At 45.3% G+C, this 17306-nt stretch overlaps 1 protein-coding gene across 2 annotated transcripts in view; it reads right to left on the minus strand.

Moving 5' to 3' along the window:
- LOC126259294 (atrial natriuretic peptide receptor 1-like) overlaps positions 1–17306 on the minus strand; it is a 1315450-nt gene that overhangs the window by 295911 nt on the left and 1002233 nt on the right. For both annotated transcript variants that reach the window (XM_049955955.1, XM_049955954.1), the window contains exon 10: positions 10690–10764. In XM_049955955.1, the coding sequence (XP_049811912.1) occupies positions 10690–10764 (75 nt within the window). The remainder of the gene's footprint in view (positions 1–10689; positions 10765–17306) is intronic.

The raw sequence follows: 17306 nt of genomic DNA on the forward strand, positions 1-17306 counted from the left end.
GCGATTCATTGGCAGAACACTTAGAAGGTGCAACAGGTCCACTAAAGAGACTCCTTACACCACGCTTGTCCGCCCTATTCTGGAGTACTGCTGTGCGGTGTGGGATCTGCATCAGGTGGGACTGACAGATGACATCGAAAAAAGTACAAAGAAGGGCAGCTCGTTTTGTATTATCGAGAAATAGGAGAGATAGTGTCACAGACTTGATACGTGAATTGGAGTGTCAATCATTAAAACAAAGGCGTTTTTCATTGCGACGGGATCTTCTCATGAAATTTCAGTCACCAGTTTTCTCCTCCGATAGCGAAAACATTCTGTTAGCACCCACCTACATAGGGAGAAATGATCATCACGATGAAATAAGGGAAATCAGGGCTCGCACAGAAAAATGTAAGTACTCGTTTTTCCACGCGTGCCGTTCGAGAGTGGAACGGTAGAGAGACAGCTTGAAGGTGGTTCATTGAACCCTCTTGCAGGCACTTTATTGTGAATAGCAGAGTAATCACGTAGATGTAGATGAATTCGTGTTCTCTCTCCAATTACATTAACCCCTAATTTTCCTCCCTCACTCCTTTCGTCTCAGATTTCTTTCACTTACATTATCCCACACGAATTCGTGCTCTCTCTCCAATGACGACATATTAACCCCTAATTTTCTTCCCTCACTCCTTTCGTCTCCCCATCACCATAGTGGCACGTTCTGGTGGTGTATCCTGTTTACGTGAGACGTCGGCCACTCGTTTCCGCCGGCAGTCTGTAGGGTTTATGTGCGGCCAGATATGTGCGACAGCGCGGCGCGTTTTGCAGGATAAGCGACCGCGTGCGAGGAATGCTAAAGCGTGCCGCCAGCGGCCACGCTTGCCCGCCCTATCACACGCTCACCCAAGACTGCCGTAGCCAGAGCAACGCGCTAGCTGGTCTGGCCACGGAAACTCCACATCGCACCTATCCGGATTCAGCGGTATGAGGGCCCCGTGGAGAGACCGTCAAAAGTTGAACACAGGTCAAGCATGAAAACAAGAAGAAGGTGTACTGAACTGCGAAGAAAAAGCAAAGTAGAAACTGTGAATGGTCCCAGCGTTCGAGAGCAAAGCGAACGAGCCGCGTTCAAAGCTACCTCGTGACAATTTTTTTTTTCGCTGTTAGCTGTATTCGAATTTGTGTCTGTGTCGTGGTGTAACGCCCTTTTGCAAGAGCGAGGTGTAAGGAAGGGACCTACACTCCTGGAAATGGAAAAAAGAACACATTGACACCGGTGTGTCAGACCCACCATACTTGCTCCGGACACTGCGAGAGGGCTGTACAAGCAATGATCACACGCACGGCACAGCGGACACACCAGGAACCGCGGTGTTGGCCGTCGAATGGCGCTAGCTGCGCAGCATTTGTGCACCGCCGCCGTCAGTGGCAGCCAGTTTGCCGTGGCATACGGAGCTCCATCGCAGTCTTTAACACTGGTAGCATGCCGCGACAGCGTGGACGTGAACCGTATGTGCAGTTGACGGACTTTGAGCGAGGGCGTATAGTGGGCATGCGGGAGGCCGGGTGGACGTACCGCCGAATTGCTCAACACGTGGGGCGTGAGGTCTCCACAGTACATCGATGTTGTCGCCAGTGTTCGGCGGAAGGTGCACGTGCCCGTCGACCTGGGACCGGACCGCAGCGACGCACGGATGCACGCCAAGACCGTAGGATCCTACGCAGTGCCGTAGGGGACCGCACCGCCACTTCCCAGCAAATTAGGGACACTGTTGCTCCTGGGGTATCGGCGAGGACCATTCGCAACCGTCTCCATGAAGCTGGGCTACGGTCCCGCACACCGTTAGGCCGTCTTCCGCTCACGCCCCAACATCGTGCAGCCCGCCTCCAGTGGTGTCGCGACAGGCGTGAATGGAGGGACGAATGGAGACGTGTCGTCTTCAGCGATGAGAGTCGCTTCTGCCTTGGTGCCAATGATGGTCGTATGCGTGTTTGGCGCCGTGCAGGTGAGCGCCACAATCAGGACTGCATACGACCGAGGCACACAGGGCCAACACCCGGCATCATGGTGTGGGGAGCGATCTCCTACACTGGCCGTACACCACTGGTGATCGTCGAGGGGGCACTGAATAGTGCACGGTACATCCAAACCGTCATCGACCCATCGTTCTACCATTGCTAGACCGGCAAGGGAACTTGCTGTTCCAACAGGACAATGCACGTCCGCATGTATCCCGTGCCACCCAACGTGCTCTAGAAGGTGTAAGTCAACTACCCTGGCCAGCAAGATCTCCGGATCTGTCCCCCATTGAGCATGTTTGGGACTGGATGAAGCGTCGTCTCACGCGGTCTGCACGTCCAGCACGAACGCTGGTCCAACTGAGGCGCCAGGTGGAAATGGCATGGCAAGCCGTTCCACGGGACTACATCCAGCATCTCTACGATCGTCTCCATGGGAGAATAGCAGCCTGCATTGCTGCGAAAGGTGGATATACACTGTACTAGTGCCGACATTGTGCATGCTCTGTTGCCTGTGTCTATGTGCCTGTGGTTCTGTCAGTGTGATCATGTGATGTATCTGACCCCAGGAATGTGTCAATAAAGTTTCCCCTTCCTGGGACAATGAATTCACGGTGTTCTTATTTCAATTTCCAGGAGTGTATAATGAAAGTTGATTTTGAGTAACTCCTCTATTAGCAGCCGAAAAGAAGTGACTTTCGAATCGGAACCGTAAACGTTTGGTGACAAGGCGCTAAGTCAACCAGATCCTCCACCGGAAAAAAACGTCTGGTTTGTCATACAAGGCAATAGTAGCAGGGCGTGTCTCATATGGTAGGAACGTCTTATCGACGCACTTAATGTACCCACTAGCGAGCCAGTGAGAGATACCTCCTTGCCCGATTTAGGTGTTCGTATGAATTTGAATGTGATCACCCCCAAGGAAATGATGAACACATAATAGTTTGTCACATTAGCTGCAACAAATAAACGCAATAGGTTCACAACCGCCTAGTTTCTCTGTGCTCTGTCAGAACGTATGTTTTTAACATTTCTGATATTGCGTTCCGCTTTGGAAGTTTTGACTCTTGTTGTAACATAGTTGACACCCAGAATGAGATTCTCACTCTGCAGCGGAGTGTGCGCTTATGTGAAACTTCCTGGCAGATTAAAACTGTGTGCCAGACCGAGACCCGAACTCGGGACTTTTGCCTTTCGTGCACAAGTGCTCTACCATTTTTTTTAATCTCATTTTTTTCGCTTTCGTTCGTTGCATCTGCTCGGGGCGGACTTCGTAAGACACCCGTTTAGGTGCGTTGTCGATCGATTAACTCGGTTTCTTTTATTACAGAGGGATCATCTGAGCTATCCAAGCACGACTCACGACCTGCCTTCACAGCTTCAATTCTGGCACTACCTCGTCTCCTACCTTCCAAACTTCACAGAAGATCTTCTGCGAACCTTTTTAGTGAACACCCGTTTCTTTGTTGTTTTCATTTGTGTGAGACGTCTATTTGGTACAGTATGTCGCCTGCTCTCACTATTAATCACGTTTACTTGCGACGGTAATGTATTCTTACTACATGACCCATATTCCCCCTCCAGCCGGAGGTTCGAGTCCTCCCTCGGGCATGATGTGTGTGTGTTTTTCTTAGCATAAGTTAGTTTAAATAGTGTGTAAGCCTATGGATCGATGGCTCTGAGCGCTATGGGACTTAACTTCTGAGGTCATCAGTCCCCTAGAAGTTAGAACTAGTTAAACCTAACTAACCTAAGGACGTCACACACATCCATGCCCGAGGCAGGACTGGAACCTGCGACAGTAGCGGTCGCACGATTCCAGACTGTAGCGCCTAGAACAGCTCGGCCACTAGGGATAGATGACCTCAGCAGTTTGGCCCCCTTAGGATTTCACACACACACCCATATTCTGTAACCAATACAGAGTACGACAAGAGCGCGACGCCGTGGCTCTACCACTTTGCTCGATGTTGTAGATGTTAAGCATGGACCGTTCACTGCTTGTGTTTTCCATTTTTTCACAGTTCAGTACACCTCTTCCTGTTCTCATGCTTCGTCAGTGTTCAGTTTTTGACGGGCTCTCCATTGGGCCACCTTACCAATAAATATAAAGGGGGGGGGGGGTTGTTGCATGGTCAGTTTCCTTTGTGAGAAGCATCTACAGCCGTACTCGTTCATTCTTGTACAGGTAAGATGTCAGTTTGGTTGTATAAATTATTTTCTTGCAAAATAAGTAAATAAAGTTAAGCTCAGGTTGTTTCTAATGCCTTACTGCTCTACTAGGCCTTCCTCCGACAGTAAGACTGACATTTCCGGCCACGTACTATATCTAGACTGTCTCCTACGCTCTCTTCCGTCGAGAAACATAATACTAATAATACGAGGGTCACTCCAAAGGAAATGCACACTATTTTTTTAAAATCCATCTTTTATTGGTTGATTGGTTTGGGGAAGGAGACCAGACAGCGTGGTCATCGGTCTCATCGGATTAGGGAAGGACGGGGAAGGAAGTCGGCCCTTTCAGAGGAACCATCCCGGCATTTGCCTGGACTGATTTAGGGAAATCACGGAAAACCTAAATCAGGATGGCCGGACGCGGGATTGAACCGTCGTCGTCCCGAATGCGAGTCCAGTGTCTAACCACTGCGCCACCTCGCTCGGTCATCTTTTATTCTACATGTTTGAAAGTTTTAGAGTGTGTAGATACATCATTTAGGCACAATGTTTTCATTTCTCCACCTCATTTCCATCCCTCTCAACTGCCTTACGCCATCTTGGAACCAGTTCCTGTATACCCGCACGGTACAATTCTGCACCAACCTGTTGGAGCACTGTTTGGCAGCGTGCACAAGGGAGTCACCATCTTCAAACCTTGTTCCACAAAGAGTGTCTTTCAGTTTCCCAACGAGATGTTTGTCACATGGAGCCAGGTCAGGACTATAAGGAGGGTGTTTCACTGTTGTCCATCCGAATTTTGTGATCGCTTTTTGTGATCGAGTTTTGTGTCCGCTGCGAGGATAATCCTCAATATTGCCGTGCTCGCTTTCATCACGTGACCTGCTTGCCCACCGACTAATTGTACTGCGATCGACAGCAGCATCTCCATACACCTTTTCCAACCTCTTGTGGATGTTTCCCACTGTCTCGTTTCCACAGGAATTCTATAACAGCACGTCGCTTCTGACGAACGTCAAGTGTAGCGGCCATCTTGAAGACATGCTGTGACAGCGCCACTCACGGGAAGAGGTTGAACTAAGCTTGAAAACAAGCGAGAAGGATGTATCTACACACTGTAAAACTTTCACACATGCAGAGTGAAAACTGTATTTTTAAAAAATAGTGTGCATTTCTTTTGGAGTGACCCTAGTAACAAAGAAAACTTGGCATGACACAGAGATAGCGTCTATACTGTTGAAATTTTATTTTTGTTATACTAATACATATTGCACAATTATTTAAGTCAAGCGCCATCATCATCTATGGAGCGGTACTTCTTACACGGATCTCTATAGCAGCCATGTTCTGCGTATTTCATTGAACTAGATAATTTTGAATACGATGTCGTCTTTTTATTTGTGTCTCGTAACCAACAGAGTTGAATCCTTCATTTTTCGTCGTTTATTCGAGTCCTTTTCCTCGTTTTTCAACGGTAGAAATGGGTGACTGAAACGATCCGTGACCCTTGTACGTTAGTTCATGACGATTAAATCTCAAAATGCCGTCCCAGGAGAGATTATGGCAAAATTGTACAATAAGGTACGGTACCAGAAAACCAGAAAGGGGCGACAGCTGACGTTAAAATGTGTATCAGAACAAAGCGTACGATACGTTTCCCATAATGAACGAATTATACGAAGTTTCTGTGCAAGAGGGATATTACACGTTTCTGAATATCTTAGGAAACGCAAATTAGAAATGTTAGCTGCTTATGGTCCTAGTGGAGGTGGTTTCCCATTGCCTTCCTCAGAGCTTCTAACGTATGATTACTTCAAAAATGGGTTAATGTGTTAAGTATTTCACGTTAAGCCTGTAACCGAGGAAAAGTTTAAGGAAAATTTTAAATAATCCTTAAAGCTAGGTGAAAGTCACCAAGTGCTCTTATTATTAAACACTTGACGAATATATCATGGGTAATTTGCGCTCCATTTCAAGTTAAAAGTTAGTTTTCCACGAATCAATATTTATGACGTCGTATCTTCTGAACTATGTGTCATACAAAGATCTAATTTCGCATATACATGTGGTATATGTACACTCATGCACATAAATAAAGGATAATGCTGATACATTGTGAAACAACGCTCTGGTGGGCGGTTTGCGGGTTTAAATCACCCCGGGGTATGACCATGCGGTCATTTGACCTGCGGTCGTCGCACGGTGGTGCCACGAGCAGTTCACATACGCAGAGGTGTGTTGGTGCATGTCAGAGTACGGTGCAGCGACTAAGCGTGCAGACGTTTTCAGACGTGATAAAGGTGACTGTGTCTTGAAAATGGTTCAAAGAACACGTATTCATGATGTTATGAGGGGTAGAATACTAGGGCGACTGGAGGCTGGTCAAATACAGCAGGTCGTAGCACGGGCCCTCCGTGTGCCACGAAGTGTGATCTGAAGAATATGGCAACGATTGCAGCAGACAGGAAACGTGTCCAGGCGCTACAGTACAGGACGTCCACAGTGTACAACACCACAAGACGAGCGATACCTCACCATCAGTGTCCGCAGACGGTCACAGACTACTGCAGGTAGCCTTGCTCGGGACTTTATCGCAGCCACTGGAGCAGTTGTCCCCAAACACACAGTCTACAGACGACTGAACAGACATGGCGTATTAGCCCGGAGACCTGCAAGGTGCATTCCACTGACCCCTGGTCACAGGAGAGCCCATAAAGCCTGATGTCAAGATCACAGTACATGGTCATTCGAACAGTGGTCCCAGGTTATGTTCACGGACGAGTCCAAGTATAGTCTGAACAGTGGTTCTCGCCGGGTTTTCATCTGGAGTGAGCCAGGAACCAGATACAAAACCCTTAATGTCCTTGAAAGGACCTGTATGGAAGTTGTGGTTTGATGGTGTGGGATGGGATTATGATTAGTGTACGTACACCCCTGCATGACTTTGACAGGGGAACTGTAATAGGTCAGGTGTATAGGGACGTCATTTTGCACCAGTATGTTCGCCTTTTCAGAGGTGCAGTGGGTCCCACCTTCCTCCTGATGGATGATAACGCACGGCCCCACCGAGCTGCCGTCGTGGAGGAGTACCTTGAAACAGAAGATATCAGGCGAATGAGTTGGCCTGCCTGTTCTCCTGACCTAAACCTCATCGAGCACGTCTGGAATGCTCTCAGTCGTCGTATCGCTGCTCGTCTTCAAACCCCTACGACACTCCAGAAGCTCCGACAGGCACTGGAGCAAGAATGGGAGGCTATATCCCAGCAGCTGCTCGACCACCTGATTCAGAGTATGTCAACCCGTTGTGCGGACTGTGTACGTGTGCATGGTGATCATATCCCATAATGATGTCGGGGTGCATGCGCAGGAAACACTGGCGTTTTGTAGCACACGTGTTTCGGAACCATTTTCTGAACCTATCACCAATACTGTAGACTTACAGATCTGTGTCGTGTGTTTTCCCTATGTGCCTGTGCTATTAGCGCCAGTTTTGTGTAGTGCCACGTTGTGTGGCACCACAAAAAAAATGGTTGAAATGGCTCTGAGCACTATGGACTCAACTGCTGTGGTCATTAGTCCCCTAGAACTTAGAACTACTTAAACCTAACTAACCTAAGGACATCACACACATCCATGCCCGAGGCAGGATTCGAACCTGCGACCGTAGCAGTCGCACGGTTCCGGACAGCGCGCCTAGAACCGCGAGACCACCGCGGCCGGCGTGGCACCACATTCTGCAGTTATCCATAATTTATGAGCATGAGTGTAGATAATGTTTGAAAAGTGTGTTGGAAATAGAGTTAGTAGCAATGAAGTAATAAATTAAAGCGTGATTCATGATGAGGCAGTTTTACTGTACGACATCGAAAACGTAGTAAGCAATAAACTTCTTTTTTCCTTACATTATTTTGTGGTGGGTGTCGGCGAGAAAAGTTTTCGTAATGGTTTGAATTGATGTTTAAAGTTCGTTGGAAGTCGCTAAGTACCCACATTCACAAATACTGGATGGATATAGTCCGGGTATTTTCCCGCCGTCAGTTACACTTCCTCAAGACAATCATACAGTTTCTAAAGATTATACTTGTCCTATTGTGTTAAACTTTTAAGATAATATTATTACTCTCAATGAGTAGATTATTATATCAATTTAAATCTTTAAATTCGGCCACTGATTATAAGAGGTACTGAAAAATAAATTTTTCTTACTCCCAAAATCATACAGAAAGGCAACACTATATGGGTCTGGGGTTCTGAGATAGCGGTTTAGTAATATAGACAAGAAAAATCCAATAGGATTGATAGACTGAGTGATGTCGCAACAAGTTCCGAACGCCTACCTAGTCTATATTTACGAGACTACTGTTACCTTACATACCATTACGACTTTAATAGTACGTTGGACAAGTGCTAAGATAAGAATGAAATACTACACGTGGTAATTATTATTATTATTATCACTCACCATCTAAAATCTGATAAATTTCCATCTAAAATCTAGATCTGTGAAAAATTCAGCATTAGGTACTTTGAAATCATTGAAAAAGTATATCCAACTAACGCTTGGTAATCTCTGTTAAACTGAAATACGACTAAGGATATTCCATACGTCCATTAACTGTGAGACTGCCAGTGGCGTCTTGGGTGGGAAATCATCGATTTGTCTACCGCCGGTCTGAAGGAAAATGGATTTGCACTGACGCTGCCGCAGACTTTAGCGCGATATTTAATGTTCATAAAGCCCGTTTCCGAGTTAAGATTCAGGCTGGGTGAGTATACAATGAAAGCCTATTTGCTAAGGAAACGATGCGTCCGAATAAAGTGGGCACACGACTGAATATCTTGTGTTTATTGTTTCATTAGTTCTTCTATCTGAACTTCTTTTCTTACACAAACACCTCTGTGACTATAAGACCTACTTGAGGACGAGGGTTTTACATTCGATATTTTTGAATTACAGTTGTTTCGGCAACTTATTCAAAACTAGTGCTACTGTTATCATAGTGAGAAGTGAAAACCCTCTCTTAATCCCTGAAGGCATTGAAATTACGAGGGCAGTTCAATAAGTAATGCAACACATTTTTTTTCTCGGCCAATTTTGGTTGAAAAAACCGGAAATTTCTTGTGGAATATTTTCAAACATTCCCGCTTCGTCTCGTTCGAGATGATCGACGGATCACCATCAAACAACTCAGTGCTCAACTTGACATCTCTGTTGGTAGTGCTGTCACAATTGTTCACCAGTTGGGATATTCAAAGGTTTGTTCCCGCTGGGTCCCTCGTTGTCTAACCGAACACCATAAAGAGTAAAGGTGAACCATCTGTGCGGAATTGCTTGCTCGTCATGTGGCGATGAAACATGGGTTAATCACTTCGAACCTGAAACAAAACGGCAATCAATGGAGTGGCGCCACACACACTCCCCTACCAAGAAAAAGTTTAAAGCCATACCCTCAGCCGGTAAAGTCATGGTTACAGTCTTCTGGGACGCTGAAGGGGTTATTCTGTTCGATGTCCTTCCCCATGGTCAAACGATCAACTCTGAAGTGTATTGTGCTACTCTTCAGAAATTGAAGAAACGACTTCAGCGTGTTCGTAGGTACAAAAATCTGAACGAACTTCTCCTTCTTCATGACAACGCAAAACCTTACACAAGTCTTCACACCCGAGAGGAGCTCACAAAACTTCAGTGGACTGTTCTTCCTCATGCACCCTACAGCCCCGATTTCGCACCGTCGGATTTCCATATGTTTGGCCCAATGAAGGACGCAATCCGTGGGAGGCACTACGCGGATGATGAAGAAGTTATTGATGCAGTACGACGTTGGCCCCGACATCGACCAGTGGAATGGTACCGTGCAGGCATACAGGCCCTCATTTCAAGGTGGCGTAAGGCCGTAGCATTGAATGGAGATTACATGAAAAATAGTGTTGTGTAGCTAAAAGATTGGGGAATAACCTGGTGTATTTCAATGCTGAATAAAACAACCCCTGTTTCAGAAAAAAAATGTGTTGCATTACTTATTGAACTGTCCTCGTATGAGCTTTCAGCAAACAGGCTCTCGTATAAATCGCAAGCAGACATAGCTCCTGCCTCTATTGTTTCAGTTTCGTCATTATTTCCCTGCTAAAGTCACGATTTTAATCCACTTCCACGAAATTATTTCTAGTTACTCTTTGTCCTAATGAAGTCCGACCTCAATCCTAAGTCATCAGCGACTCAGAGAGATTAATTTGTGAAGCACGCACCTGACTGGTACTGACGCTGAAGGAGAAAGCGAATATTGTAGTATTGCATTTCGAATGGCGCTTGCAAAACTAGAACAAATAAGTCCATGAAAAATGCAGCGACCTATCCCTTGAGCTAAATATTACAGTAAAGTTAAAGTAAATTTACTGAATCAGATGTTAATTTTTTTATCAGTCTAGACTGTACTGTAATTAGATGATAGTGAAGTGAACGAGTTCTGCAGCTGAGTCGCAACACCGACGAAAACTGTTATTGTGGTCTTTACTCACCCGCTTCAGCTCCAGCAACAGCGGTCTCGTGAGGTCCACGCGTTTGTGGATAGCCTTCAGCGCCACTTTGCTGCCCTGAAACGAGACATAGCGATACAATCTCTGTAGTGAATCAGAGAGGATTACGACAGGTTCACAATTTCATGCAGTGTCTGGAGCGATAGGTAGCATCAGATTCTCGCAGATTACAATTCAGTAAAGTGAGCTGTTAAAAGCATGTAAAAATGTAAATTACATTTCATTGTGAGACGTTATATGGTTTAACAACCGCCATAATCTTACACATTCCGCATCGCACGTGAATCTGATAATTTGGTGCTCTAATATTTGAAAGTGAAACACCAATATTAATAACAAAACATTAATACTAGAAATGTGTAGGCATGTTAACACTGAAGACCTCGAAATCGGTGTAATGTTAAAAACTGTTTCTTGTCGTTTCAACTTGTCTAATGGGAGTATATCTTAACTTACATACGGACGAAACGACAGTTTCGTGTCATAAATTGCAAATGTGCGTCTGTTACCGGTACTATAGGGAAGAATAATTTCGTTGTTTTCACTAAAAGTAGATACGTCGTAGTCTCAGACGACAAATCTTGATTGTATAATGTTTCAAAAATGGCTCTGAGCACTATGGAACTTAACATCTGAGGTCATCAGTCCTCTAGAACTTAGAACTACTTAAACCTAACTAACCTAAGGACATCACACACATCCATGCCCGAGGCAGGATTCGAACCTGCGACCGTAGCGGCTCCGCAGTTCGACTGAAGCGCCTAGAATCGCTCGGCCACAGCGGCCGGCTGTATAATGTTTAACAAATGTCTCTAAGTAATGTATGTAAATTTCTGGCGGAATAATCATAAAAGTTTATTGTAAAATAAATCAATAAAGCAGCTGGGGCAATCCAGTCCAGTGTACGCACTTTGTCTTCATGACAGCTTGAACCCTATTGGAGACACTCTCAATGAGACTTCTAAATGTCTGCTTAGCAATGACATTCCATTTTCCGCAATAGCTGAGACCAGAGGAGGTAGACGAGGGGGTCTGGAGCGAGGTCGACTTTTTAACTCACCCCAAAAGCAGCGCCACTTTGTTCAGGTCGGGACTCTGAGCAGGTCAGTCCATTTCTGGAATGTCACTGTCCAAAAATCACTGCCTCACAGATGCTGTTTTATGACAGGGTCAACAGCGATGCTGAAACAGTCATCATCCCAGAACTGTTTCTGTATTGTACGTAGTACACAATGCTATAAAATGTGCTCCTGTCCTTCCACATACTGTATAGCGTGATACACTACTGGCCATTAAAATAGCTACACCAAGATGATGACGTGCTACAGACGCGAAATTTTACCTACAGAAAGAAGATGCTGTGATATGCAAATGATTACCTTTTCAGGGCATTCATACAAGGTTGGCGACGGTGCCGACACCTACAACGTGCTGACATGAGGAAAGTTTCCAACCGATTTCTCATACACAAACAGCCGTTGACCGGCGTTGCCTGGTGAAACGTCGTTGTGATGCCTCGTGGAACGAGGAGAAATGCGTACCATCATGTTTCTTACTTTGATAAAGGTCGGATTGTAGCCTATCGCGATTGCGGTTTATCGTATCGCGACATTGCTGCTCGCGTTGGTCAAGATCCAATGACTGTTAGCAGAATATGGAATCGGTGGGTTCAGTAGGGTAATACGGAACGCCGTGCTGGATCCCAACGGCCTCGTATCGTTAGCAGTCGAGATGACAGGCATCTTATCCGCATGGCTGTAACGGATCGTGCAGCCACGTATCGATCCCTGATTCAACAAATGGGAGCGTTTGCAAGACAACAACCATCTGCACGAACAGTTCGACGACGTTTGCAGCAGCATGTACTATCAGCTCGGATACCATGGCTGCGGTTAGCCTTGACGCTGCATTACAGACAGAAGCGCCTGCGATGGGGTACTCAAAGGCGAACCTGGGTGCACGAATGGCAAAACGTCATTTTTTCGGATGAATCCAGGTTCTGTTTAGAGGATCACGATGGTCACATCCGTGTGTGGCGACATCGCGGTGAGCGCACTTTGGAAGCGTGTATTCGTCGTCGCCATTCTGGCGCATCACGCGGCGTGATGGTATGGGGTGCCATTGGTTACACGTCTCGGTCACATGTTCTTCGTATTGACGGCACTTTGAACAATGGACGACCCGTGGCTCTACCCTTCGTTCGATCCCTATGAAACCCTACATTTCAGCAGGATAATACACGCCCGCATGTTGCAGTTCCGGGACAGGCCTTTCTGGATACAGAAAATGTTCGACTGCTGCTCTGGCCAGCACATTCTCCAGATCTCTCACCAACTGAAAACGTCTCGTCAATGGTGGCCGAGCAACTGGCTCGTCACAATACGCCAGTCACTACTCTTGGTGAACTGCGGTATCGCGTTGAAGCTACATGGGCAGTTGTACCTGTACACGCCATCAAAGGTCTGTTTGACTCAATGGCCAGGGGTATCAAGGCCGTTATTACGGCCAGAGATGGTTGTTGTGGGTACTGATTTCTGAGGATCTATGCGCCCAAATTGCGTGAAAATGTAATCATATGTCAGTTCTAGTAAAATATATTTGTCCAATGAATACCCATTTATCATCTGCATTTCTTCTTGGTGTAGCAATTTTAATGGCCAGTAGTGTATGAGGGCACCATGACATAACCACGAAAAGCACTCACAAACGTAACACCACCCCTTCCGTATTTCTCTGTTGGCACCATGCATGATGCCACGTAACGTTTCTTAGGGATTCGTCAACCCAAACTTTTTCATCGGATTGCCAGGGTGTATAGAGTGACTGATTAGTCCAAATCACTTCTTTCCACCACCTCATGCGTCGGTTGGTGTTGACTACAGAAACTTGGGGCTTATGAGGATCTGCTCCATCACAAGTGATCCTTCCCGTTAATTTAGTGTTTTTTTATTTTTTTTCATTTTTTTTTTTTTTTTTTACAACCACCATCCGCAGTTTGCGACAGTCGTTGTCGGTCAGAGATGACGTTTGCTGGGTCTTGGTTTAGCTGTTGTCGTTCCTTCACGTTTCCACTTTACCGTCACGTCACCGACAGTCGACTTGGGCAACATTGGGACTGAAATGTCCCTGATGAATTTGTAACATCTAATGACCACGATCGATCTCACTGAGCTATCACGAGCGACCCATTCTACTGTTACTGCTTCTCTAGTGACAACACAAACTCTTCGCCTCCTTTTGCGCTGAAGGGTTCACCTCCCGTGGCATCCAGTGGTCAGCCCCCCATTTCATAGGAGCGTCCAGCTCTAAATGGTTCCGGGCACTATGGGACTTAACAACTGAGGTCTTCAGTCCCCTAGGCTTAGAACTACGTAAACCTAACTAAGCTAAGGACATCACACACATCCATACCCGAGGCAGGATTCGAACCTCCGACCGTAGCAGCCACGTCGTTCCGGACTGCAGCTCCTACAACCGATCGGCCACAGCGGCTGCCGAGCTTCCGGATACCATTGATCAGATAGCGTAGATACTGCTACACAGTAGACTGTTTACAAAAGGGATGTTTCCAGCGCATGATGGATCAACGTCAATTTGTGCCGACAACAGCCATCGAGCGGAAGCATTGAACGGCAGTGCCAGTGGTCATAGACCCTTTTGGATTTCCGACGGAGAGTGACGTAAATGTTGTAAACTGGTAGGCATTAAAGGGTAGACACCTATTACCCTGCGGATAACCTAACCAAAAAAAGAAAAAAACCTACAATATTATTATCAGAGCTAAATGTGTGAGTTATCTACTAGCGGGTGACCATCCTTAGCGGAGCCGGTTTAAGATCGTGTGGGGCCCGCCGCACTGATGAAGTGCAGGACTCCTCATCGGTAATAAGCAGCAATATTTCTTTAGAACCTTTTATCTTACACCCACGAAATTTGTGAAAGTAGCGTATATCAATATGTTTAGGAAGAGCAAATAGTGCCTGCAGGGGAACAGCGACCGCTAGAGATTGAAATTGCAGAGCAACAATAAGTGGCGTGTAAATGTTCCTTGTTGTTATTTTTGTGGTCTTCAGTCCTGAGACTGGTTTGATGCAGCTCTCCATGCTACTCTATCCTGTGCAAGCCTCTTCATCTCCCAGTACCTACTGCAACCTACATCCTTCTGAATCTGCTTAGTGCATTCATCTCTTGGTCTCCCTCTACGATTTTTACCCTCCACGCTGCCCTCCAATAATAATTGGTGATCCCTTGATGCCTCAGAACATGTCCTACCAACCGGGCCCTTCTTCTGGTCAAGTTATGCCACAAACTTCTCTTCTCCCCAATTCTATTCAATACTTCATTAGTTATGTGATCTACCCATTTAATCTTCAGCATTCTTCTGTAGCACCACATTTCGAAAGCTTCTATTCTCTTCTTGTCCAAACTATTTATCGTCCATGTTTCACTTCCATACATGGCTACACTCCATACAAATACTTTCAGAAATGACTTCCTGACACTTAAATCTATACTCGATGTTAACAAATTTCACTTCTTCAGAAACGATTTCCTTGCCATTGTCAGTCTACATTTTATATCCTCTCTACTTCGACCATCATCAGTTATTTTGCTCCCTAAATAGCAAAACTCCTTTACTACTTTAAGTGTCTCATTTCCTAATCTAATTCCCTCAGCATCACTCGACTTATTTAGACTACATTCCACTATCCTTGTTTTGCTTTTGTTGATGTTCATCTTATATCCTCCTTTCAAGACACTATCCATTCCGTTTAACTGCTCTTCCAAATCCTTTGCTGTCTCTGACAGAATTACGATGTCATCGGCGAACTTCAAAACTTTTATTTCTTCTCCATGGATTTTAATACCTACTCCGAATTTTTCTTTTGTTTCCTTTACTGCTTGTTCAATATACGGATTGAATAACATCGGGGACAGGCTACAACCCTGTCTCACTCCATTCCCAACCACTGCTTCCCTTTCATGTCCCTCGACTCTTATAAATGCCATCTGGTTTCTGTACAAATTGTAAATAGCCTTTCTCTCCCTGTATTTTACCCCTTCCACCTTCAGAATTTGAAAGAGAGTATTCCAGTCAACATTGTCAAAAGCTTTCTCTAAGTCTACAAATGCTAGAAACGTAAGTTTGCCCTTCTTAATCTAGCTTCTAAGATAAGTCGTAGGATCAGTATTGCCTGACGTGTTCCAACATTTCTACGGAATCCAAACTGATATTCCCCGAGGTCGGCTTCTACTAATTTTCCCATTCGTCTGTAAAGAATTCGCGTTACTATTTTGCAGCTGTGACTTATTAAACTGATAGTTCGGTAATTTTCACATCTGGCAACACCTGCTTTCTTTGGGATTGGAATTATTATATTCTTCTTGAAGTCTGAGGGTATTTCGCCTGTTTCATACATCTTGCTCACCAGATGGTAGAGTTTTGTCAGGATTGGCTCTCCCAAGGCAGTCAGTAGTTCCAATGGAATGTTGTCTACTCCGGGGGCCTTGTTTCGACTCAGGTCTTTCAGTGCTTTGTCAAACTCTTCACGCAGTATCGTATCTCCCGTTTCATCTTCATCTACATCCTCTTCCATTTCCATAATATTGTCCTCAAGTACATCGCCCTTGTATAGACCCTCTATATATTCCTTCCACCTTTCTGCTTTCCCTTCTTTGCTTAGAACCGGGATTCCATCTGAGCTCTTGATGTTCATACAAGTGGTTCTCTTATCTCCAAAGGTCACTTTAATTTTCCTGTAGGCAGTATCTATCTTACCCCTAGTCAGATAAGCCTCTGCATCCTTACATTTGTCCTCTAGCCATCCCTGCTTAGCCATTTTGCACTTCCTGTCGATCTCATTTTTGAGACGTTTGTATTCCTTTTAGCCTGCTTCATTTACTGCATTTTTATATTTTCTCCTTTCATCAATTAAATTCAATATTTCTTCTGTTACCCAAGGATTTCTGCTAGCCCTCGTCTTTTTACCTACTTGATCCTCTGCTGCCTTCACTACTTCATCCCTCAAAGCTCCCCAATCTTCTTCTACTGTATTTCTTTCCCCAATTCCTGTCAATTGTTCCCTTATGCTCTCCCTGAAACTCTGTACAACCTCTGGTTCTTTCAGTTTATCCAGGTCCCATCTCCTTAAATTCCACCTTTTTGCAGTTTCTTCAATTTTAATCTACAGGTCATGACCAATAGATTGTGGTCAGACTCCACATCTTCCCCTGGAAATGTCTTACAATTTAAAACCTGGTTCCTAAATCTCTGTCTTACCATTATATAATCTATCTGAAACCTGTCAGTATCTCCAGGTTTCTTCCATGTATAGAGCCTTCTTTTATGATTCTTGAACCAATGTTCCTTACTTTGCCATTTTTCGCATGACCAACGTGAGCATCTTCTGAAATTACGTAGCTTAGACTTAACATTGTAAACATCTGGCCTTGTATAGCGCCGCCGTCACAGCTCATGTATGCTCGGCAGTTAGTTTGGGTTATCTTTACTATCGTCCCATGTCCAATATTTATATCGGTCTATTGTTTCACTTTAGGAAAGCGAATGAAGTACATGTTTGGCGACACCGTCTCTGGAG

This window comes from Schistocerca nitens, chromosome 5 (assembly GCF_023898315.1).
Source record: "Schistocerca nitens isolate TAMUIC-IGC-003100 chromosome 5, iqSchNite1.1, whole genome shotgun sequence".
NCBI lineage: Eukaryota > Metazoa > Arthropoda > Insecta > Orthoptera > Acrididae > Schistocerca > Schistocerca nitens.